The sequence below is a fragment of the Podarcis vaucheri genome, assembly GCF_965113315.1.
Source record: "Podarcis vaucheri genome assembly, chromosome: 10".
Lineage (NCBI taxonomy): Eukaryota > Metazoa > Chordata > Lepidosauria > Squamata > Lacertidae > Podarcis > Podarcis vaucheri.
The window spans coordinates 55,357,819-55,381,712 of record NC_138748.1 but is presented as its reverse complement, the minus strand read 5'-3'; the positions used below and the strand labels follow the sequence as shown (position 1 = coordinate 55,381,712).

General features: G+C 43.7%; 1 protein-coding gene across 1 annotated transcript in view; it reads right to left on the bottom strand.

The window, feature by feature from the left end:
- The window catches only part of TMTC1 (transmembrane O-mannosyltransferase targeting cadherins 1), a 141,246-nt gene that overhangs the window by 108,226 nt on the left and 9,126 nt on the right, over window positions 1-23,894 (bottom strand). The window contains exons 2-5 of the mRNA XM_082240469.1: window positions 20,960-21,137; window positions 15,359-15,432; window positions 10,123-10,299; window positions 8,488-8,694 (exon numbers count right to left, since the gene is read on the bottom strand). Coding sequence (XP_082096595.1) covers window positions 8,488-8,694; window positions 10,123-10,299; window positions 15,359-15,432; window positions 20,960-21,137 — 636 coding nt within the window. The remainder of the gene's footprint in view (window positions 1-8,487; window positions 8,695-10,122; window positions 10,300-15,358; window positions 15,433-20,959; window positions 21,138-23,894) is intronic.

Here is a 23,894-nt window from a genome sequence, read left to right as displayed (position 1 = left end):
TGACAACCACCCCCTTTTTTAAAAAATGCCAGGTGCAGAAAGATGAATGTGCACAAGTTAAATGAGTGCAAGTTGAGGACTTGCTGTACAAAATCAAGCTTTGTTGTGATTTTCATTCTTCTAAGTTTCTTTTATGCTAGACTCCATCAAAGTTATTTTGTAGAAGCCATGAATTCCACAGAATGCATGTTGTGCAAAGAACGACAATTTCTTAGGTCTTAAATCTGCTACTAATTGATTTCAGTGGGTTCAGGGTGTTCTGCATGGGTCTCCTCCTATTTTATCCTCACAACTACCATCGGAGGGAAGTGAGGGTGAGAAACAGCGAGGAGTCCACGGTCACTCTGTGAGCTTCAGAGCTGAGTGGGGATTTGAATTGGGTCTTGAAAGTCCTGGTCCAACATTACTTTGTTTGCATGCATGGAGAAAGAACGGCCCAGGCTAGGTTAAGCACTCTTAAATGCCTGTGATATTAGTTTAATCCCGAAGTGCTGAAGTACTCCTTCTTGCTTAAAATGTCCAATCCCCCTGATTGCCTTTTCTCGTAATAGTCCTGTCTTGGAAGTTTGGAACTGCATACAAAATTTGCATGTAATGCCGTTTAATTGCCATAGAAATATGATTGGGAGACTGTATTAAAGATACCTATAATAAAAGAAATGAAATGCTTCCTATTGAGTCGCCTACTAGCTATAATAGGCTTATGTATTCTCTATATGTTATGAGTCAATTCTTCCTCCCACCAGATCCAAAACTTAGTTTCTATGCTTGGAAACAATCTTGAGACTTGCACTTTGGAAAGTGTTTATGTAAATTTAATATGTATCTGAAATAAGCCACTGGGAAAGAGGTTTAATTAAGCCAGTGAACACAAATGGGATCCAAAGATGGCTGCTTATGAAGTGGAAGGAGACAGGATTAAGGACAGAGGGAAATGCCCTTGGTGGGTGGTCTTTTTCTATACAATTGAAATTGCTTCTGTTCCATTATCTGGCATGAAGAACAGAGGGCACACAATGATAACTGGAACATCAGGACTGGGAGAATATAGCCAGTTATTTAAATGTTTAGGGGCCAAGATCAAATTTAGCCACAGCTGAAAATATTTTCTAACCATTTAGACCACATTTCCAGTCAAAAGAGCCAGATTCACTCAGTGCAAGCTTGTGTACTGTACAAGACTCACTGTGGACTCAGCTATACAGCTGCAAATAAAACATTTTCAATGTGTTGTAAAGTACATTACACAAATGTGACAACAAGTGGCGATGATGAGCTATGGCAAATTCAATATATATTTTTCCCAAAAAAAAAAATCACATTGTTTTTTATATGTGTCTAGATTTCACCTGTGTTCCACTTATACCCTTGCATCTGCATTTAGAACAGCAGCCTCCACTAATTAATCAACTAAAAAGGCTTTGATCATCAGCCTTTTAACCTATTAATCTATTCTGCTTTTAAAAAATCAAAACCTTGACACCGAAGCCTTTTAGAAATATTGAAATATTTTTGAAATATTGAAGGAATTAATAAATTTAATAAGCAAATGTCTAGCTTCCATTGTAAGAGGGAATGCCCATTTTTGCTATTTCCCCCCTTCCCTATTATAGGGAACACCAACATACCCTCAAAAACAGAACAAAAATGTGCCTCCAACTCATCACCTCACTATTTAAGCAGCTACAGTTTTAGATGGTCCGTAAGAAGACTGTCCCAAGAACCTGTAACACATACACAAGAAACATTTTTGTCAACTCTAAACACTGGGAAACACTGGCCTGTGAACACTCCAATTGGAGAACAGCCTTTACCAAAGGCGCCATGGGCTTTGAAGACACTCGAACTCAGGACGAAAGGGAGAAACATGCCAAGAGGAAGGCACGCTTGGCAACCCCTCACCATGATCAACTCCCACCTGGAAACCTATGTCCCCACTGTGGAAAGACACGTGGATCCAGAACTGGCCTCCACAATCACTTACAGACTCACTGTTAAAACCGTGTTCATGGAAGACAATCTTACTCAGCTACAAGTGATTGCCAAAGAAGGCGACAACCGAGGAGACGCAACTCACTTTTTGAAAAAACGTAGAGAAGTTCCTGTGACAAATTTCTGTCAAACTAGGAGTGAGAAACTTGCGGCTTTCCAAATACTGAGGGGTCACTGGCCACGCTGGCTGGGACTGATGGGAGTTGGCATCCAAAAACATCTGGAAGGCCACAGATTTCCCGCCCCCTATATTAGACAATGCTTCAAATAATATATTCAGATGATGAGTTAGATGCTCTGTGGAGCCCTCCTTGCTATTTGATTTCTGGCCAGCAATATCTGGTGGCGAAAATCGCAGGTCTTGAAATTTTAATTGCAAAACGGCTCACAGCTGTGTTGCTTCCTCCAACATTTCAAGATCTCTTTCTCCTGCTATTTTATTTTTGCTGGGGCTGGTATTAGTAGAGGAGCAAGAATCAGAGCGTCGTGTGTGTGTGTGTGTGTGTGTGTGTTGGCAACCATACAAAAAAACTCCAGTGTAAACAATCTGGTCCTATTGACCTTGGAAGCGCACACAGCATCCATCAAACACAGCTGAATTGCAAATGCAGGGAATAACGATGAAATAGAGACAGCTGTCTTAGAGCCCTCCAACATTTAACTTCCTGACCGGAGCTTGTAAAAACCCTCTCCTCATAGATCAGCAAGGCCTATTATGCAGTCTGCTGGTTACGTTTAAAATAAAATAGCCACTCCCTGCTATAAATCTGCACTTTATAACAAGGAAAGAATCCAATAATGTTAATGTAAGCCACAAATTTTCAAGATAAATTCCCCGTTCTTTTGGGAGGATTGAGATGGGGTGGGGTGGGGTAGAGATATTCCCACCAAATAAAATAAAATCTAGGAAACAATGAAACACTTTCTGCCCCAGATGACACAACAATCCCTGAACAGCAACAAGATTGTATTAGGTTCTCTTCTAAAAACAAACACAGCATGCCATGGAAAAGGGCTGTGTTTCAATGGGAGAGCAAATGCTTTGCAAGCAGAAAATACTAGGTTCAGTCCCTGGCATCTTCCCAGAAAAGCTGTCAAGACGGACAGTACTGAGTGAGATGGACCAATGGACAAACCCTGTAGAAAGCTGCTTCCAACACAGGTAAAGGTAAAGAAGAAGATGAAGAGTTTGGATTTGATATCCCGCTTTATCATTACCCGAAGGAGTCTCAAAGCGGCTAACATTCTCTTTTCCCTTCCTCCCCCACAACCAACACTCTGTGAGGTGAGTGGGGCTGAGAGACTTCAAAGAAGTGTGACTGGCCCAAGGTCACCCAGCAGCTGCATGTGGAGGAGCGGAGACGCAAACCCGGTTCACCAGATTACGAGTCTACCGCTCTTAACCACCACACTGACCCTAAAGGACCCCTGGATGTTTAAGTCCAGTCAAATTCAACTATGGGGTGCAGCACTCATCTTTGCTTTCAGGCCAAGGGAGCCGGCGTTTGTCCACACACAGCTTTTCCGGGTCATGTGGCCAGCATGGCTAAACTGCTTCTGGAGCAATGGAACACTGTGACAAGTGCCAGAGCGCATGGAAACACCGTTTACCTTCCGACTGCAGCGGTGCCTATTTATCCCTTTATCTCTGTCACCCTCTTTCCCCCTGTTTTCCTCCTTCCTACACACATGAAAGGCTGTCAGGCTGCAGGTTACTCACCCCTATCTTAGCTGACAAGCAGATTCCTATCTGGGGTGGGATTGTTCTTTAAGTATCTTGGTCCTAAACCACTTTAAAAGCTTTCAAAATAACGACCAGCACTTTGAAGAAAGCCTGGGAACAGCTAGACCTGAAGCAAGAAGTATAATTTGCTTTTAGGTCACGTATACATGTTTTGTTTTAGGCACCATCTCAGAAAAGGCATTCTTCTTTTGTGTGTGGGCTGGGGGGGTGCAGGGGGAGAGACAATGTGTATGAGAGAAAAAGAAGATTAAGTGCCTTTCTTAATATAGTTCTTGAAAATCTACAATTTTAATAAGTTATTATGTTAGTTTCTTTTTAATCTGCTGCCCAATTAATCAGAGATATCTTTTTAGCTCATTAAAGGATTTGCCAATAATTACATTCACTGCATCTGAATGCTGCCTTTCTGTAAAGATTACAATGAAAGCAGTCTAATAGATTAAAAAATTAAACATTACAGGCTACCCCCCCAAAAAAAAATCCACCACACATATCTCATTAGCAGAAGTTTGTAAATTCACTTGGCAAGAATAGGTTCCAGGTGACTATGTAGGGGAAGGTTTTCAAAAGCCAAGGTGGGTTTTCCCCTTTAAATGACTAACACAGGTATGTGAGAGTAGGTGAGTTATAATTTTTTTGTGGACTACTAATTTTTGTAGATTTATTTGCAAGTTTACTTTGTTGCTGTTTAGTCGTTTAGTCACGTCCGACTCTTTGTGACCCCATGGACCAGAGCACGCCAGGCACTCCTGTCTTCCACTGCCTCCCGCAGTTTGGTCAAACTCATGCTGGTAGCTTCGAGAACACTGTCCAACCATCTCGTCCTCTGTCGTTCCCCTTCTCCTTGTGCCCTCCATCTTTCCCAACATCAGGGTCTTTTCCAGGGAGTCTTCTCTTCTCATGAGGTGGCCAAAGTATTGGAGCCTCAGCTTCAGGATCTGTCCCTCCAGTGGGCACTCAGGGCTGATTTCCTTCAGAATGGATAGGTTTGATCTTCTTGCAGTCCATGGGACTCTCAAGAGTCTCCTCCAGCACATTAATTCAAAAGCATCAATTCTTAGGCGATCAGCCTTCTTTATGGTCCAGCTCTCACTTCCATACATCACTACTGGGAAAACCATAGCTTTAATTTAACTATACGGACCTTAAGTTTAGTTTAGGGCCTTGCAAATAACAAGCTGTTATTTTTAACATCTGAGTAAACAATCCATTTGACATGGAGATACTGCAAATATCTGAACCATCTTTGATTCACTCAAATTTTTGATGTTTTGATCATGCAATTTCAAAAGTATTTTTCCAAGTTTGATAATTTCATCTCTCTTCCATAGTTGCACATAACCCAAACTCCCTGTTGTAATAAATAGAAATAACTTCTTACAAGACAGAAAAGACAAGAGCAGGTTATTAGCTTCGTGTTAAATTAAACGTTGAGGATATCAAGTGCACTCACCATGGCTTTGCAGAACTTAACTACAAATTGATAATTGGAGGAATGTACAGGGGAGATTTATAAAATCACAAAATGGTAATTAAACCTACCTCTCTCTCAATTTTAGTTCTCATTAGAAAACCATTCTTCCATACAACATTTAACTATGAGCAGTCCTCCATAAAGATGTCAGTCTTTCAAAGGGTGGTGAATAGTTTTCTTTTATTTTTTTATAAAGGGAAATGTTTCAAAAAGGTGCTCAACCAAGTTTAAAAGCCTTCATAAAAGTGCTGAGTAGACATTAATAACCTAACCATACTCCCTTGCATAGCAGAACACAGAATCTCGTGCTAGGCAAAGACTGGAGTTCCTGATGGGATTGATCCTGCACAACTGGCACTGTTACAGGTGCCACACAATACCTGTAATAAACCAACCTATTATTGTAGTGCCATCGACACTATGGAACTCCCTGCCTATTGATATCAGGCAGACACCTTCACTGTATTCTTTTCAGGGCCTGCTAAAAACATTTTTGTTTAGACAAGCCTACTGAGATATTTAGAATGCTGATGTGTTTTTAGTTTATTGCTGGTTTTGATTTTTTGAATGTTCGGTGGGTGGTAAGAGGATGAACAAAGAAAGCTGGGTTTGGCTCTGTATGGTCTCAGTTTATATTGTTTATTAACAATAGTACAGTAATCTCCATTCTGTCTCAGTCACAGCAGCCACTATGGAGAAATTATCTTAACGCCTTAGACTTAAATATACCCTGCGGGTGTGAGATGAAAATGTAATGTAAAAGATTTTCCAAGTTTGTTTTGATGCCATGTGGATGACTGCATAAAAGTCTTAACATATGTGCATATATTTCTCTTTGGAAGACAACACTTTGTGTTTGGCAATTAAAAACAAAATTCAACCAAGTTTGTAATTAAAAACAAACACTTGCATTGGACCATTAGGGTTTTTTTGTTTGACTGTTTTACAAAATATTGAGTAAAGGCCAAAAGCTACATTATAGATCACCTGGAGCGTTATGGTTCCTAACACTTTTCTAGTTGTTTCTTAACTGCTCCAGAACACAAAGACCCAAGGAAGCAGATATTGCTGACATCTTGCATAAGCATACAGCAGAACTACATGGGTTTTATCAGCAAAATTAGCTGTACCACTTCTGCATGCAGAAACTCTTTCAGAACAAATGCTGAAATCTGGTTATATCAAGAGCCCAACTGCTAACTCCTTTGTATGACTAGCTTGCCAACACATGGACATAAGAAAATGTTATGCCTATAATGTACATTATGTCTGTAATGAGAATTAAGAATACATTTCTGGACCTCCCAGCAACCAAAGACCACTGGGCAATGTACAAAAAAAATCAAGATCTGAATGCACTGAAACATAAAACATAAAAGTATGGCAAGGAAAAGTATTTTCAAGGAAAAGATCACCTGGCAAATGAAACACAACACCAGGAAACAAGCATATCCAATTAACAGCACTGTGCCCTATTAAGGAGGGATTAAAAAGGGATAACGGCTAATAAGACTTATTCACAACTCAATTACCAGCAGATGGGTAAGGAAACTTAGCAAGCAATACACATAAATCCTTAGTAGAAGGACGCTGTGCTCCACCCAGAGAGGAAAAACAGAAGTAACACAAAGCCCTTATTTCCTGTTCGCAAGTTGCCATTTAGTGCAGCGGCGTAGCGTGAGTTGTCAGCACCCGGGGCAACGCAAGTAATTTGCGCCCCCTAACCCGGGGCAAGGCAAGTAATTTGCGCCCCCCCCAACCCCTAACTTGCGAGTTGCCGCTGGTGCTGCCGCCCAAACGACGACGCTTGCCCGGAGGAGGAGGGGGGCAGAGAGGCGAGGAAAATGCAACGGCCCAGCAGCTGCAGCAGCACCGGCGGAGGCGGGGCTGTGAGGAGGGGCTGCCTGGTGCGTCCTCCGCGGCGAGCGCTGAGAGCCGCTGCCTGCCGGGCGCCTTCAGCCCGGATGCGCGCACAGCTCGTCGGTTCCGCGAGACATGCGGCTCCGCTACAGCCTGCGCCCGAGGCTCTTCGGCGACTCCGGAGGCAGCGAGTGCGCCCCCCCAGATGTTGCGCCCGGTGCGGCCGGCACCCCTGGCACCCCCCACGCTACGCCACTGATTTAGTGACACAACCTAGGGGAAGTTGCTTTACTCATCTCTGCAGGATAGGGCCCTAACTGCAGTGGCAGACTTTGGGCTCTCAAATTTCAGAGGTGCCCTATGCAACACTAAAATTTGGCATCCCCTGGCCTCTTGGCTCCATTCTACAGCATTGTTGTGGCGCCCCCTGCAGCACGGCACCCGGTGCAGCTGAACCAGTTGCGCTACCCTTAAAGCGCAACCTGCTAAATGGTCCTCACCCCAAATACCACATTGACTTGAAAGCTAGGTATGCTGGTGAAACTGCACTGGGACATGTTGGCTCCCCTGCAAAACAGAGGGAAGAAAGGAAACTAGGTTATGCTGTGTAGGAGAGCCACAATTCAGTGCTAGAACCCATGCCTGGCATCTCCAGGTACCAAGGCTTAGGTAGGAGGCAATGAGAGAGACCTCTGCCTATGACCCTAGACAGCCACAGCCAGTCAGAATAGACCCAAATGACCTAAGAGCACGTTTCTCCAACGAGGCACCCTTGAGACTCCCTTCATCCCTGATTGGCGATGGGGGATAAATCAGTCTGGCTCACATTTTAATGCAAATCTAATTGGCACTTCTCTAACCAACACACGAACCAAAATGCAGCTCCCCTTCAAAATTTGCACCTCTTCAAATTTTGCATTGCAGTTTTGAAAACAATAAATGTGCACAAAAAGCATATTATTAGGGGTAAGTGCACACAAAATTTCCTACATCGGTGAAAATGACGTACAAAACTGCATTATATTGCTTGCAAAAATGTGTGTGTTGGGCAAAACACTATACAAAAATGTGTATTTTAGATTAAATGCGCAAGAAAATGTATATGAATTTTTATTCGGACTTTTAAACAAAATTGTAAACTGGTGCAAAAGTGCGGAGAGCTAAACTTAAGACTGGGAAAATGGGAAACAGAGAGAAAGCAAAGTTGACAAGATTCATCCCTCCCCAAACCATTGGGCCATGCTGCCTGGGGATGAGGAGAGTTGGGAGTCCACCAACATCAGGCTGGCGAAGACTAGGCCAAATGAACAAAAGGCAAGGTATGGGGCAGGTTCACACAAACCCATGTTCACCTGCTATTCTGATAAAAGCAGCTGGGTGCACTTCCAAGTTCCAAACATTTGTTTGAATATAGTACCTTAGCACAGCCCTCACAACTTTGCTCAAGACAGAAAGGCCGTTGTGCTGCTGTTCTTCAGGCGATGCCGGGTGGCAGGAGTTCCACGTCCCCTTGTGAGCCACGCAGTGCTTCCCATTTTCCCTGCTGGATGACGGAAATTGTAACGAAGCGTGTAGAGAAGCTGAAGGAGGGCGGGGAATCTTCTGGTGCACCCCTCCGTTTTTCCTAATTGAGAGAGGAATCGAAGCTTTTTATTAACAGGCAGGTTTCCACGTACATCGAGCGGGGGCTACCTACAGCATTTATTTGGTTCCACCTGTGTGAAAAGCGGTATTAGGATGATTCCACACCCAATATCATTTCTCAGACGGCGTGACAAGAGTGCTCCTCTGAGCCATTCTCTATGGCTGAAAATGAATCGCAGAAAGGGATCAAATACATGAACATTCCCCACACCTGGGATAAATAATTGGCAGTTCTATGAAACAGGCTTATGTTCAATGTCAGTGCTACTAACGAGTGTCCATTAATTCCAGTGGGTCTGAGTGGAGCTTAGCTGACCACAACCCAGCAAAAATTTAATTCACTTTAATATAAATTTACAAATGCGTATGTATACAATTATATACTTTATGATTCGCTGTAGCTTGTACATTTGCTGCTGCTCTAATGGCTTGATGTCTGTTGCAGCTGTTGGTGCTGTTTCCATTATCGATCTTAAGTGTTGTTATCAGCGTAACTAGGTTATTTTATTTGGATGGAGAAATCCATCTCAATAAAGAGTGCCAGGGAAGAAGTATAGACATAAAATACTGAGCACTATAAACTGCAGCATTCATGCTGGATAACGTTAGCGCGGATATAAAGTTGTGCCACACCTGGGCCACACAGCCTAATTCCTGGAAGCTCTACAATACAGATGTGGCAGCTATATAACGTTATCGAAGCAATAAAACACAATAGTTAGCATCTGTCAATGCAGGGAGCCCATCTAGGAAAGCAGTTGAAGGAAAGAAAGATTTTCACTGAACAGTCCTAAATACATATCAGACAACCAAGTTCTAAGGTTTTTAGGGATGATTCTGTCCAAATGGAAACACTGTGAAAATTAGCTAATATTTTCTTCCAGGTAGCTTGGGACAGCATAGATGGTTTTTCCTCCAGCCACCCAAAACCTTTATTCTCACAATATGGTATGGCAGTGAGACAGTGACTGACCAAGGTGACTCAGAAACTATGTGTGGTTAGGTGGGGATTTGAACCCAAATTTATTTGGACCCAGTTCAACACTAACCATTTCTCTCCCCCCCCCCCATCCTGTGTTGTTCTAGGGGTTCTCTCGACAACCCTTAGAACCAACTGGGGAGGGACATTGGGGGAGTGCACAAAGCGAGAAAGGGGGAAGCCCCATTGGACTAGTGGAAGCACTTGCCTCATATCTCAAGTTTTACAAATACCAGAAACTTCCTGTTTTTAAAAAATGAAAGCTGGGAATCTGGAAATTCTGGCTGATCCAGCGAGGGCAACTGCCCCACGTCACCCCACTGTGGACGCTCATGTGCTGAACGTATTTATGAGCTGGTACATTTTGTGTGCTTCTATGCAAGATAGATATAGCCAAAACACTTAAACATGCAAGTTATGTTTACTTACATTCTGAGTCTATTTTGAGAAAGCAAGAAGCCATCATACACCAGGCAAACACCAAACACGGTGATCCCAGTTTCCTTCACCAGCATTGCACAGGTCCCAAGAAATAAACTAAGCAGCAAAAAGGTGGGGGAGGCAGTGGGGGGGAAATGTTCCCCAACATAAAGCTGATCCACACTCCTGCAAGGCAGAATGGAAATGGGAGAAATTACTTCAAAAAAAACAACAAACGGCAAATGCATTTTGCTTCCTATTTGTCCATTAAGCAGATTTCATTCCCTTAAGTTATAAAACCCCCTCCCTAGTACACAGTTAATAAACAAGACTGTCTGCATCAGCAAAGTTGAAAAACAACAACGTGCTTCTGTTAAATAAGCAGAGCGATAAGGCAAAAAGAAGAATGGGCAAAAAAGGAAGTTATTGTAAAAGGAAGAGGCGACATATGGTTCCCTATAGAGTTACACAGACAGCATGCACATGTCTTTCCTCCCCCAAGGAGCATACAATCAACAACGGAAAATAGGTGGGAAGAATATGGGCAAATGCAATCACATATTGGGCAAATGCAACTACACAATAGCCCTATTGTGTAATTACATTCGCCCACGTATTTCCCTCTCCACTACCATTGTACAGGCACTATTCATCCCATTTTTCGTGAGAAACTAGCCTGTTTTCAGTGTTTTACCTTGCCCCCATCTCCAAAAAATTCCTATGGATTCCCATGAACTGGTGCCTACCCAAGATATACCTTGGCACCAAACAGTTGTGTACATGTGAGCTAGGAATTGCTCTCCAGCCCAAGCCTTCCTGTTGTTGGCCACTTGAGCTTCCAAATTGTATTTGGTCCAAAAAGGAAGCAGGGGAATATTCATTCTTGGGAACTGATCATCTTCCCCTGACCTAAGGTTAAACTACAACAAGTAAGGGCAGTGGGGGTGTGGCTTGTATGTGCAGTTCCCCGCCCCTCCACATGACTACATATGTTATTTGAATGCATGGATAAGGCTATTTAGCCTCACATCTCATGTTCCACAAGTGCTAGAATCTTGGGAGATCCAAAGGATCCAAAGAGTATGGTTCACCAAGGGGAAGTGGGAGACCACGTCCCTTTTGCCCTCTCCCCTGTGGACACCTATGGGCACCACAGTTCAGTGGTGGAACACATGCTTTGCATGCAGAAGGTCATTAGAACATAAGAGCCTACAGCATCACGCCACTGGCCCATCTCGTTTAGCAGCCTGTTCTTGCAGTGACCAACCCGATCCCAAAACCTGGACCTTAATACAACAGCACTCTCTCCACCTGCAGTTCCTTCCCAAGTGGTACTCAGAACAGTGAAGGTAGAACACAGCCATCAGGGTCCAAGTTTAAGGCTTCAATCCATAGCATCCTCAGTTAAAAAGCACCAGGGAACAGGTACTGGGAGATATCTCTGTCTGAGAACCTAAATAGTTTCTGCCAATTCAGAGGGGACAATACTGGGCAAGAGGGACAAACTGTCTGACTTGATTTAATAGGGCAGATTTCTATGTCCCAGTATAATCTTTATTGTCACTTCCTATACTTAACCTAAATTGGTTGTCACTACAAATGCCGAACTGGCAGGTCTATGGGGCTTTCATCATAGAGATGTCAAGGGTAGAACGATGCCCCTATTTGCATTCAGAGAAATTCATGGCTTATGACAGCTTTTCAATTCCGTATCAGAAATCTAGCGTGTCCCTGTAGCCCTTCCTTAGAGAGCCCCCACCCAGTGGAAGCATTTCCTGACGGAAATACAATATAAACTGACCGCCACTAACTTTATTCCAATGACATTTCCTGGAACAAAGGACAATAAGAGTTTGCAACAGCTTCTTTCATTTATAGAAACTTCTGTGGTCTATTTAGGATGGTGTTAGCAATGTGAATTCCTGCCAACCTAGCAGTTCAAAAGCATGTCAAAGTGCTGGCGGGAAGGTAAACGGCGTTTCTGTGCGCTGGTCTGGTTCACCAGAAGCGGCTTAGTCATGCTGGCCACATGACCCGGAAGCTGTACGCCGGCTCCCTCGGCCAATAAAGCGAGATGAGCGCTGCAACCCCAGAGTCAGCCACGACTGGACCTAATGGTCAGGGGTCCCTTTACCTTTACCTTTAGCAATGTGAACATCTAGGGGTGGTCAGAAACAAAGCGTGGGATTTAATACTGCACTCTTCCAATTGTTTCATTTGCACAAGCATTGCAGCTTGCCAGATGGAGCAATCCCCCTCTCCTCCTCTGCCTGCTATTCTGGGGGTTCTCCCAACCCCACCAGAGCCATTTTTGGGGGTGGAGCTGCTGGGGCTGGTTAGGTGAATCCCGCCCTATACGTTTAAGTTTTTAGTACAGAACAAAAGGGATCATCAACATAATGTTGCAGCGTAGACTGTCCCAGTTCAGCATTTTAGCCACAGCCGCCCTATTCCAGGCATATTCTGCTCCATTCTTTCTCCACCACCCTTTCCCATTCTTTTGTCTCCTCCATTAGTCAGTCAACATTCTGCACTCACCAAATATGTTCAGTCATCATTAGGCTGCCTTGGGATTTCCCAAGAACACAGGAACAACATAGGAAGCTGCCTTATACCAAGTCAAGCCATTTGTCCACCTAGCTTAGTATTTTCTACAATAACTATCAGCGGCTCTCTGGGGTTTCGGGCTGGAGAAATTCTCAGCTCCACTTGGAGATGCCAAGGATTAAAGCTGGGGTGTTCTGCAGATTTTCTATCACTGAGGACAGCCCTTCCATGGCAGGGAGGGAGTTTCTAATAGTGTTTTGTGTTTCTGCAGACCCTGGCATTCTCCCAAGCCTGCTAACCCACCCTTCTTGTACATGGGTGGTACTACTCTGGTTACGTGAGGATCAGCACTCGCCTCTCAACACTGGAAATAGATGGAATGATACAGGTGACATCATGAGATGGAAGGGTTAAGGACAAAATCAGGGATCACGTAGGGAGATGACAGCACAATTCAAAGGGCTATGTAGACAATTGGATTGGGCGACCTGGTATCACCAGCAAAGGGTAAACGAAGAAAGGCTGCTTCACTGTGAAGGAACTCCTCCCTGCATTGCCAAGACAACCAGACAAGGCTACCTGTCTTCTTGTACTGTGCTACAGAGGCAGTTTTATTGCTTGTTATGCTCCCAGTACAATGCAGCAACAGAATGAGCTTTGCCTGGTTATTTGGGCGCCATGCAAACATTCCTGGTCCTGTTTCACCCCTGGTGTGGTAACAGAACCACCACTCTCACAATCCAATTCCAGAGGACAGGAGGCATCATTGGGCTAATCTGGAAATCCGGGGGACGGGGGGGAGCAGATGTGCTGCAGCAGCAGAGCATCTGCTCTGCATGCAGATGTTCACAAGTTCACTCCCCAAGCATCTCCAGGTAGGACTGGAAGAGATGTCCTTCCTGAAATGGGAGAGTTGCTGTTAGTCAGTGCAGACAATACTGAGTTAGATGGGCCCAAGGGTCTGACTCAGTATAAGGCAACTTCCCATGTCCCTGCACTCCTTCCCCCTGCCTTCCTGCCACATTCACATGTACACCCGATTTCAGCTCATTTCTATAAACTATGAAGACAAATAGCTCACCTGTTGTGCTCCAGAGTTTTTTAAAGAGTAACTGAACATACATCTGAATGCTCCCATCAACAGAAGACTGGCCTAGTTGCTGAAGTCTTGGAATGACATTTTGAGCCCACACAAACCATTACTGAAGGAGCCTTTGAAGCCCTTTTAAAGCTACTCTCAATTGCGGAAAGTGGGGACACTTTTCAAAGGATGTGAAAATGTTCAGTGAACTCATCCCCACCCGATTTCAGCTCAGCTTCTCTAAACGCTTAAGACAATGCATGTTTTGCGTGAGACTTTAACAGAGTAACTGAATCCCCATCAAAGACACTGAGTCTCTCTATATACGCTGGAAAGATTTAGAAACTTGACCACAATCGTGTTTGATGTTAAAAGTAAAAAAGCTTTTAAAAGGGAGTAAGCACTCTGCAAGCCGTTTGTCTTCATTGTTGTTAAGTGCCCGCAAACAAATAGTTTTAAGAGCATGCAAATTGTGATTAGTTGCTTACAGCAGAGATTCTGTGAAGCATTCGCAGTAATTACAGGACTCATTTATTTAACTATGTAATACCCTTCACTTCAGTGGGATTATTAGATATTTCATCATGTAGCCAATTCAGCCACAGACTCAAGAGTCTCAGGCGAGTGGCGTGATTCTACACAACAATTCCATGCCGAGTGGAATTTGTTTATCTAACTTGTTTAAATATGTGTAGCCCCACTGCCCAGCCATAAAGGCTCACAAAGTGGCTTGCATATAATCAGAGGAACCAATCTGAAAGGCAGAGAGCAAAAGGAAAAAAGGATGCTGAGGGAGGAGAAGAGGGGTGGGATGGGGAAACCAAGAAGGCACCCATTCTTTAAAAAAGTTAAATAGCAGTTCTTATAATAATTGGTTGGGATGGAAACAATTTAAGGAAAGGAGGAGCCTAGCTGAGAGTTCATCCACACTTTTGTCTGTGCCGTGATTTGTAGGCACAGTTCCATGGAGAGGTTTTTGTTGTTGTTGTTGTCCCACCATTTCCCCTGGGAGCAGGCTCTGCCACATCTGGCGCCTGAGTGACCCAAAGGCCTTCCCAGATTCACTGAGGCAGAAGGCTCTGTATGTGCAAAGGGATGCTTGCACAGGTCTCCCCCCACAGCTGGAATAAAGAGGGAAGCCTGCCTGTGCGAGAGCTCTATGCATTCTTCACAGTGCTTAAGAAACTCTAAATGGGTTTTTCCTCTCTCTGCTCCACAGGCACTGATGATACAGGGCAGTTTTCCACACCCCCAAAATGGTACTGTACCATATAACCAGGACAGCAGTTAACATCTCTGGAAAAAGCAGGTGCTTCCCACCCTCATCCTTTGTTTTAATTAAAGAAAAGGCAACTCAGTGGAGGGGGCACTGAGCACAGGAGCAGCAGGGTGGCTTGACCCTTTCCTTAAGAGATCCAGCTTGCTCCTCCCCAAACCCCAACCACGAAGCTCAATAAGTGACCTTGGGCCAGACACTGCCTCTCAGCCTAATCTACCTCACAGGAGGGTTGTTGTAGGGATTAAATGAGGAGGGATGCACAAGCTGCTTCAAGCTCCTTGGGAGAAAAAGGTGGGACATATTTTTTTAAGAACCCCATAAAACAAAAAGAGTCATACCTATTATAGGAGAGAAAAGCCAAAAGAAATAGTAGACAGGCCAAGACATCTGCTCTGCCTACTATACCTGTTACCTAAGAAGGGATGGGAAAAGAGAAACATTGTTAGAATTGTAATTAAATAAGGAAACTATACAGTATTTCAAAGCTACAGCAATGACTAATGTTGTTGCATAGGACTGCAGTAGGACATCCTCCCAAAAGCGCATGGTGAGAATTGAAGCCTTAGTTTTAACTAGAGGTTCATTTTCTGTATCCTCCCCTATCCCCTCAACTTTGCCATAAGAAAAGCTGCAGCCCACAACATCTGAAGGGCAGCAAATTGCCTAGCCCTGGCTACCATGGCATGCAAATTAGGCCAATGAGGCCCTGAAGGATGAATGAAGTGTTTCTAGAAATGGCACACATAAATAAAATACGTGAGTTATTTTCAAGAGAAGTTTTAGGGGAAATGTGAGTTCAAACTGAGAAATATATTGGATTTACATTAGAAACAGACACACAAACATTCCTTGAAAGGGCTGATTCACCCCACCCTAGGGAGGTGTGTGTGTGTGGTGGATAAGAATTGCATTTCTGGATCTAAGATCAATCCATTCCATCATTCTGTCTCCAGCAGCGATCAGCAAAACACCCCTTGGAAATTTGTATGCAGGCCATAGCAGCAATATCCATCCTGTTGCTTGCCCATCGCATTGTAAGTAACCAGAGGTATATGCTTTCAAGTACGGAGGCTCGGTTTCAGCTCCAATTTCCCCCCAGCATGTGGTAAACTCTCAATCCATGCTGAAACGGAAGGCGGACACACGTGTGTAAGGGAGGGAAAGCACACACAACGTGCAAATGTGTGCACCGATAACCTGACAGTTTGCTGTTGCTGTTAAGGAATACAGCTTTGGAAGGGGCTGTTATTTTGAGCAGAGAAGTGTACTAAAAAGGCCCACAACCTCTTTCCCCAGGTCAAAGTGTCCTTCAATTTGGCCTTTTCTTCCACATGGAATCTGTGGCCCTCCAGATGTTGATTGGAACATGGCCAGGGATGATGGGAGATGCAGACTAGCAACATCTGTAAGGCATCCAGGAAGCCAGTGGGTGGAATGGGGAAATATTGGGCACAGTTCCCCTTCATCACCCCTTCTCTGCCCACAGTAATATCCACTGGAAACAGCTTTTCCTTAGCCAAGGAGAAAGGCTGCCAGGCTACCAATGCACTCCTAGGAATGTAAAATGTGGTTTGGGCCTGAGGCTACTTCAGGTCAGCTGAAGGAGGAAGAAGGGCAAGGGATAAAAATAACTTGAGGGGCAGTTTGGAAAGATGCAGATGCTCCAGAGATGGACGTAACTCTACAAGGACTCATCCACATCATACATTTAAAGCACATTTAACACAAGTCCGCCCCCCCCCCATAACAGTGAATCTTGGGAACCACAGTTTGCTAATGGTGCTGGGAGTTGTGGCTCAGTGAGGGATAAACTACACTTCTCAGGGTTCTCTGCAGGTAGCCATGTGCTTTAAATGTATGCTGTGGATTCATCCAGTACAAGTCTACAACGCTCTTTCTATATGTAGAGAAAGAGAGAGAGATTGTCTTTAAAAAATAAAGCCCTCCCCTGTACGCTAGCACAGTAATTCCTAACTATGATAAAGTTCACCAACAAAAGGTTAGGCAATTCTCAGTTCGTACATAAATTTTGACTGTCATGAACTACTGCCATTTCCCGAGTCTCAAAACCTGGCAAATTCCTTAATGAATTTATTTGTGTTATTTCAACATGTTATCCCCTCTCAAAAATCAAGAAATTAAAAGCACCTCTCTTCGGCTATGTCCGAAGTAAGAGGAAGAAGATGCAAGTGGTAGGTCTTCTGTGTGGGGAACACGGAGAAATGCTATTGGGTGACAGGGAAAAGGCGGAACTACTCAACACCTACTTTGCTTCTGTCTTCACCCAAAAGGAAAGTGATGCCCCAACCTGGTGATAACAGAATAAATGATGTAAGGAGGGAGCTGAAGCCCATGATAGGAAAAAGAGGTAGTAAGGGAACATCTAGCTACTTTAAATGAATTCAAATCTCCAGGGCCTGATAAGCTGCATCCAAGGGTACTAAAGGAGCTTCCGGGTGTAATTTCACAGCCTTTGTCTATTATCTTGGAGAATTCTTGGAGAACAGGCGAGGTCCCTACAGACTGGAGGTGGGCAAATGTTGTCCCCATCTTCAAAAAGATGAAAAAGGAAGACCCAGGTAACTACTGACCGGTGAGCTTGACATCGATACCAGGGAAGGTCCTAGAACAGATAATTCAACAGTTGGTCCATTTAGAAAAGGATGCTGCGATTACCAAGACCCAGCATGGGTTTCTCAAAAATAAGTAATGCCAGACCAATCTGATTTTTTTTTAATGGAATTACAAACTTGGTGGATCAGGGAAATGCTGTGGACATATTGTATCTTGATTCAGTAAGGCTTTTGACAAAGCCCCCCATGATATTCTCTCGAGGAAACTGGAAAAATGTGAGTTAAACGAGGTAACTGTTAGGTGGATTTGTAGCTGGTTGACTGACCAAACCCAAAGAGTACTCATTAATGGTTCCTCGTCATCCTGGAAAAAAGAGGCAAGCAGGGTGCCGCAGAGTTCTGTCCTGGGCCCATTGTTGTTCAACGTCTTTATAAATGACTTGGATGAAGGAATTGAGGGGATGCTCATCAAATTTGCAGATGACACCTGAGCTAATGCCTCAGAAGACAGAATCAGAATTCAAAATGGCCTTAATGGATTGGAGAACTGGGCGCAAGCTAACAAAATGAATTTCAATAGGGACAAATGTAAGGTTCTACACTTAGGCAGCAAGAACCAGATGCACATATATAGGATGGGGGACACCTGGCTTACTAGCAGTACATGATGGATCTAGGTGTCTTGGTGGACCACAAGCTTAACATGAGTCTACAGTGTGATGCAGCAGCAAAAAAAGCTAATGCTATTCTAGGCTGCATCAATAGAAGTATAGTGTCCTGATCAAGAGAAGTAATAGTACCACTCTATTCTGCCTTAGTCAGACCACACTTGAAATACTCTGTCCAATTCTGGGCACCACAGTTTAAGAAGGATGTTGACAAGCTGGAACATGTGCAGAAGAGGGCAAGCAAGATGATCAAGGTTCTGGAAACCAAGCATGATGAGGAGCGCTTGAAGGAGCTGGGTATGTTTATCCTGGAGAAGAGGAGACTGAGAGGAGACTGGGAGGAGATAGGATAGCCATCTTCAAATACAGAAGACAGAACAAGCTTGTTTTCTCCTGGTCTGGAGGGTAGGACTCGAACCAGTGACTTCAAGTTGAAAGAAAGAAGATTCTGAGTAAACATTCAGAAAAACTTTCTGACAGTAAGAGCTGTTCAGCAGTGGAATAGATTCCCACGAGAGGTTGTGTACTCTCCTTCCTTGGAGGTTTTAAAACAGAGGTTTAGCTGAGATTCCTGTCACAGATGCTTTAGCTGAGATTCCTGCATTGCAGGGGGTTGGACTAGATGACCCTGGGGGTCCCTTCCAACTCTAAGATTCTATGATTCCATGAAACCTGGCTCATATCACAAGTTCATTCATCTTAAGAATCCAGGCATTTGCTTTGTTCTCTGCTAATTCTTACCTTAAAATAAAATTTCAAAGAACGAGTTCTCTACCCCCCTCCCTTTCTAACTTTAATGATCCCACACATACTAAAATGGTACATTATTTAAAGACTGGCTGATTAAGGCCTGAAACGCTTCGGAGGCATCTAGAAAGCTCAAGGCTCCTTTGTTATTAAAGAGCTAATCTTTCCTGAAAGGAACTCAGCAAAGAAAGCCATTTCACTCTTCCCCACCTTAAAATATTCCACATTGGCCAGGCCTCCAACGAAGTACTGGTTCGGAAGGAAATGTTTTGTAAATAATGCTGGCGATGACAAACTTCACTTCTGAATTGCGAGGGATGTTTCCTAAGCATCTTAAAGCTAGCTAAAAGCCTATGGCTTTCGACAGAATGGGGAAGTTCCAGGAGCCTCTGATACCTGTTCAGACTTCTCTCTCCATGAACTCTTCTTCAAGTTCTGTTCCTCTGCCACATGGAATGCTGAGAGGGTTGTGTGGACTCTCAGGCCCCTGATGCACTCAACATTTAATAACATAGGAGGAGACCGCTGGATCAGGCCAATGGCCCTCTAATCCAGTGGCCAACGAGATGCCCATGGGAAACTCACAAGCAGGATCCAAGCACGAGAGCTCTCTCCCCTCCTGACAGGCCTTGAAATGAGATCTTTCAATGGAGTTACACCCTTGAAACAACAGTCCCAGGGTTCCTAGTTATCCTGGCTTTTAGAATTCCAACTCCAGTTCCTGAAACTGCATCGTATTTAAGTCAAATCGGAAATATTTTATCCACCCCTCAAAAAATAAAATAGAATATTGCACTCTTGGCAAACTTCAGTCAATGAACTGCAGTGTAATGGCTAAAAGACTATAAATCAGGAATCTCCAGGTAGGACTGGGAGAGACACTAGTCTGAAACCCTGGAGAGTTTCTGCCAGACCATACTGAGCTTGATGGACCAAAGGTCTGATCACTGAAACATAAAGGCAGGTTTTTATGTTCCTAAATTCACCATATAGTTCAGACAGTCTCAGCTCTTCATTTGCAATATGAGAATAATTATACTGACCTTCTTTACAGTTTTAGGGATTACAACGTAGTATCTAAGTGCCCTGAACACTCTGGCAACAATACCCTAGTACACTAGTCTATGCAGAAATAAGTTCCATTGAGTTCACTGATACTTACTCCCAGGAAAGGAATGAAATCTTTTTTTAAAAAAAATCAGTATAGAAGATATATTAGGGGAGCAGGGCTTAATATTAGCTGTGACATGCTGTTGCCAGCTTGTTTTAGAAATCAGCGCTCTAGTCACTTATAAATGAATCACAATGATTAACTGATCAATGTTTTCAGCTCTTCCAATTTGTAACCATACACACGATGCAATCTGTGGGCATGTTGCAACATTCATTATTCTCTCAAGACGTAATAAAACTTGGAGAGCTTGTTGAATGCTGGGTTACTTCTTTGTGTTAAGAGAGAGAATGCTAGAGGAAGAAAAGGAAGCCAAACAATGTCTCAGCAGGACAGACATCTCAGAAGGATTTTTAAAAAATATATATATGTATTGTGCAACTGCTAAGCGTCTCATTATTCTTTAGCGGAAAACCCTTGGTATTCATTCCTAGCAACACTGTGTTAGGCACTTAATCAGGATCATAATTCTAGCACAAAGGCATGTATACTTACAACTAAGCAAACCTTCTCAGGCCTAGGAATTATCGTGGGGAGAGAAAATGAATTCTTCCCCTCCCTTGCCACACCAGTCCTTTTCTCTAAATACGGTGGTGCAATTCTCGCTCATCTTTTGACGCAAGCGTGCCACAGTTATCATTACTAAGCTGCTTTCTACTGAGTCAGCACAGCTCTTATCGTGGAAAAAGGGTAGATTTCCAATTACTGGGGAGGTCTGTGCTTCCACGAAGCTGGATTACAAGCCCCTTGCCCCTTTAGCTGCTTCTCATATATACGTACGGCCTCAGTGTGAATGGGGTGGACAGCAAAGAAGAGGGCCGTGACGAAAGCCAGGCGGCTGTCCTTGAAGACGGCTTTGTCACAAGTGTACATCAGCACAAGGGTCACCAGGCAGTGGAGGACTACATTCACGGCGTGGAAATAGAAGGGGTTCATCCCAGCCAGCAATATGTTCAGCCTGTTTTTAAAAAAGAAAGAAAGCAAAACCAGAACAGTAATAAGATACCGAGCAGGAAACGGGAGTTTTGGGGAAGACAGAATATCAATTGACACATATTTAAGACGGCTTCAAATGAAGTCCACAGAAGTTACCGTCGTATAAATATTTTACTGCCTGGTGATCACACGTACACCATGCTTCTGGGACAGGGCAGGAGCAATTTGCAAGCCTGGCTGCAGGTTGCACATGCTATGTTGGTTTCTCATCCCCTTTGGTTTCTGCATAGATGGAAGTGGAAGGAAAGAGCTCATCAATGTGCCAGTCCACTAGAGAATCCAGATTGCAGCAGGCAAGGCTTTGCAAATTTAGTCAGGAGATGGTGGTCACTGCTGGGTGGGGGCAGGGCAGGGTGGGGGGAGGCTGAGAGCAAGTACAAAGAGCCTAGGGCTTAAGGGCTGGCAATTCACTCTCTCCACCCAGTTGCCAGAAAACTGCTTTTTGACTTTTGTCTTATTTCCCCTTACTGGCTGCTTTGCAGATTTTTAAGAACCACCATCTGATTTGCCCACATCCTTATTCATTGGTTACTATTTCTATAGTAGCTGCCCTTCAGTACTGCTGCTACCAGGGCAGCAAGCCAGTTGGTGTAACAATTAAACACAGGCTTCAAACAGAATTTTGTTTGCGATTAAAACAGGAGGGCAATTAAACAAAAGGGGGAGGGAGGAATCACAGCAGAATGAAAGCTAAGAGAGCTAGCAGAGGTTTAAAGTGCTGGATAAATAAATAAAAATCTCCAGCCAGCTCTGGAAAGCCCCAAGGATGGTACCTGCTCTCAGGAGCAGGGATGGGATTTTCATCAGGAAAGGGGTTTTGCAATGCAGGACGACGTGTTCAAGGGCTGGCTTCCTACCGTTAGCCATGATTAACAGAGAGGATGAGTCATGTCTGACCTGCTCCAAAAAGGCATTGGTCTATCAATTAAAATATAACCATGAGGTAGGCTGAGGTAAGGCAATTCCAATAATGTGATTACTAACAGCCTTGTACACAGAATGTATCAGGAATTCTAAGAAACCAGAAAATCTGTGCAATTTTGAAACCAGTGGTTAATATCAGTGCTCTTTTGAGAGGTTCAGTCTGCCATCTTGATTCAAGATGGTGTCCAATGGTATCCAAGCATGGACTTGGTGTTATAGAGGTGGACCTTTCCGCAAGCGGCACTCTCTGCTGAGATACAAGAGGCTCCATCTGTTACTGGCATTCCAGGGATGTTCACTTGATCTCTCAACCCGAGTCCCCCACTTTAATCACTGTGTTGTTTTAATGAGATTATTGTCTTGTATATTTTACAGTAACAATAATTTTTATTCTATGGTCACAGATCCAATTTAAAAACTGCATGTTTTAATTATAGCAGATAATATTTCAAATGTTTTTATACCTTTAAACCATCTAGAAACCTATTCTGGCATTACAGTGGTACCTCCGGTTACAAACTTAATCTGCTCCAGAGGTCTGTTTGTAACCCAAAACCACTCGTAACATGAGGCACGCTTTCACTAATGGCGCCTCCCACTGCTGCCGGCGCGCGACTTCCGCTCGCATCCCGGGGCAAAGTTCGCAACAAGGGGCATCTACTTCCAGGTTAGCGGAGCTCGTAACCAGCAGCATTCGCAAGGAGAATGGTACGCAGCACGAGGTTCCACTGTAAAGGATATATTCACTAATTAATTAATACTATAAGTATAGTGTTATCCCCACGCTGCCACGGCTGCTCAGAACGGTAATAATACTGGTCTTCTGATCAAGTGGTGGGAGTCTACAGACCACTATGTCCTAGTATGGCAATCCACCCTGGAAGTTACTGCAATATAAGAGGAGTATAGCCACTGGGTTCACGTATCAATTCCAAAACCATTTTTCCAATCGCACCTGTTGGGAAGGTTATTTTCTGCTATGCAGCACTATATAGTAGGATTTCATCCCTGGTTAGATACACAACGCCAACATCAGTAAAGATGCAGGAAGAGGCAGAAGTCACCTAATCCTACTCAGCAGGTAATTGCCAGTATATGGATCATTGACAATGACAGACTTTTTACTCCACAGCATTGTAGCACTTACCTTAAACAGCAGTGGCATTTTGCTGCAAGAATTTCATTTGTGCTACTTGTCTCTACTGAAAACAGGAATCATTACAATATAATATGCAGTGTGTGTGCGCGCGCATGCGAACACACACACACACATAGTTAATTTATGGCTGTGCACCTGCAGTCCTTAATTAAAAACTCTGAAATAACAATAAAGTTCCCTAGAACATCTGGTATTTGGGGGCAGGGGGAGTGCGGCACTCCTATCGCTAGCCTTAAGAATCTGTACCAGATAAAGGGACAGCTTCATGGTGCCCAGGAGACAGGGCCAATGCACCCCAAATATTTATACCCCATCTTTTTCCCTAATGGGACTCATGGCGGCTTACACATAAAAATGAAAATGGATAAAAACAAAGAAAAAAAACAATCATTAAAAACAATTAAACGTTGTCAGAGGTGAATCTATCTATCTATTAAAACCATCCAAATAAAAACAACACGGCACCAGCCCTTTCATTAAAAGCAGTCATTTCTCAAAAGGCTGTTGGAACAAAAAAGTCTTCACCTGTTGGCAGAAGGACAAGGAGAAAGCCAGTCTAGCTTCCCCAGGGAGGGTGTTCCAAATGTCCATTAACCGCAGCTTGCTTATGTGCCTTTGGTTCTTCAAGGGCAACCC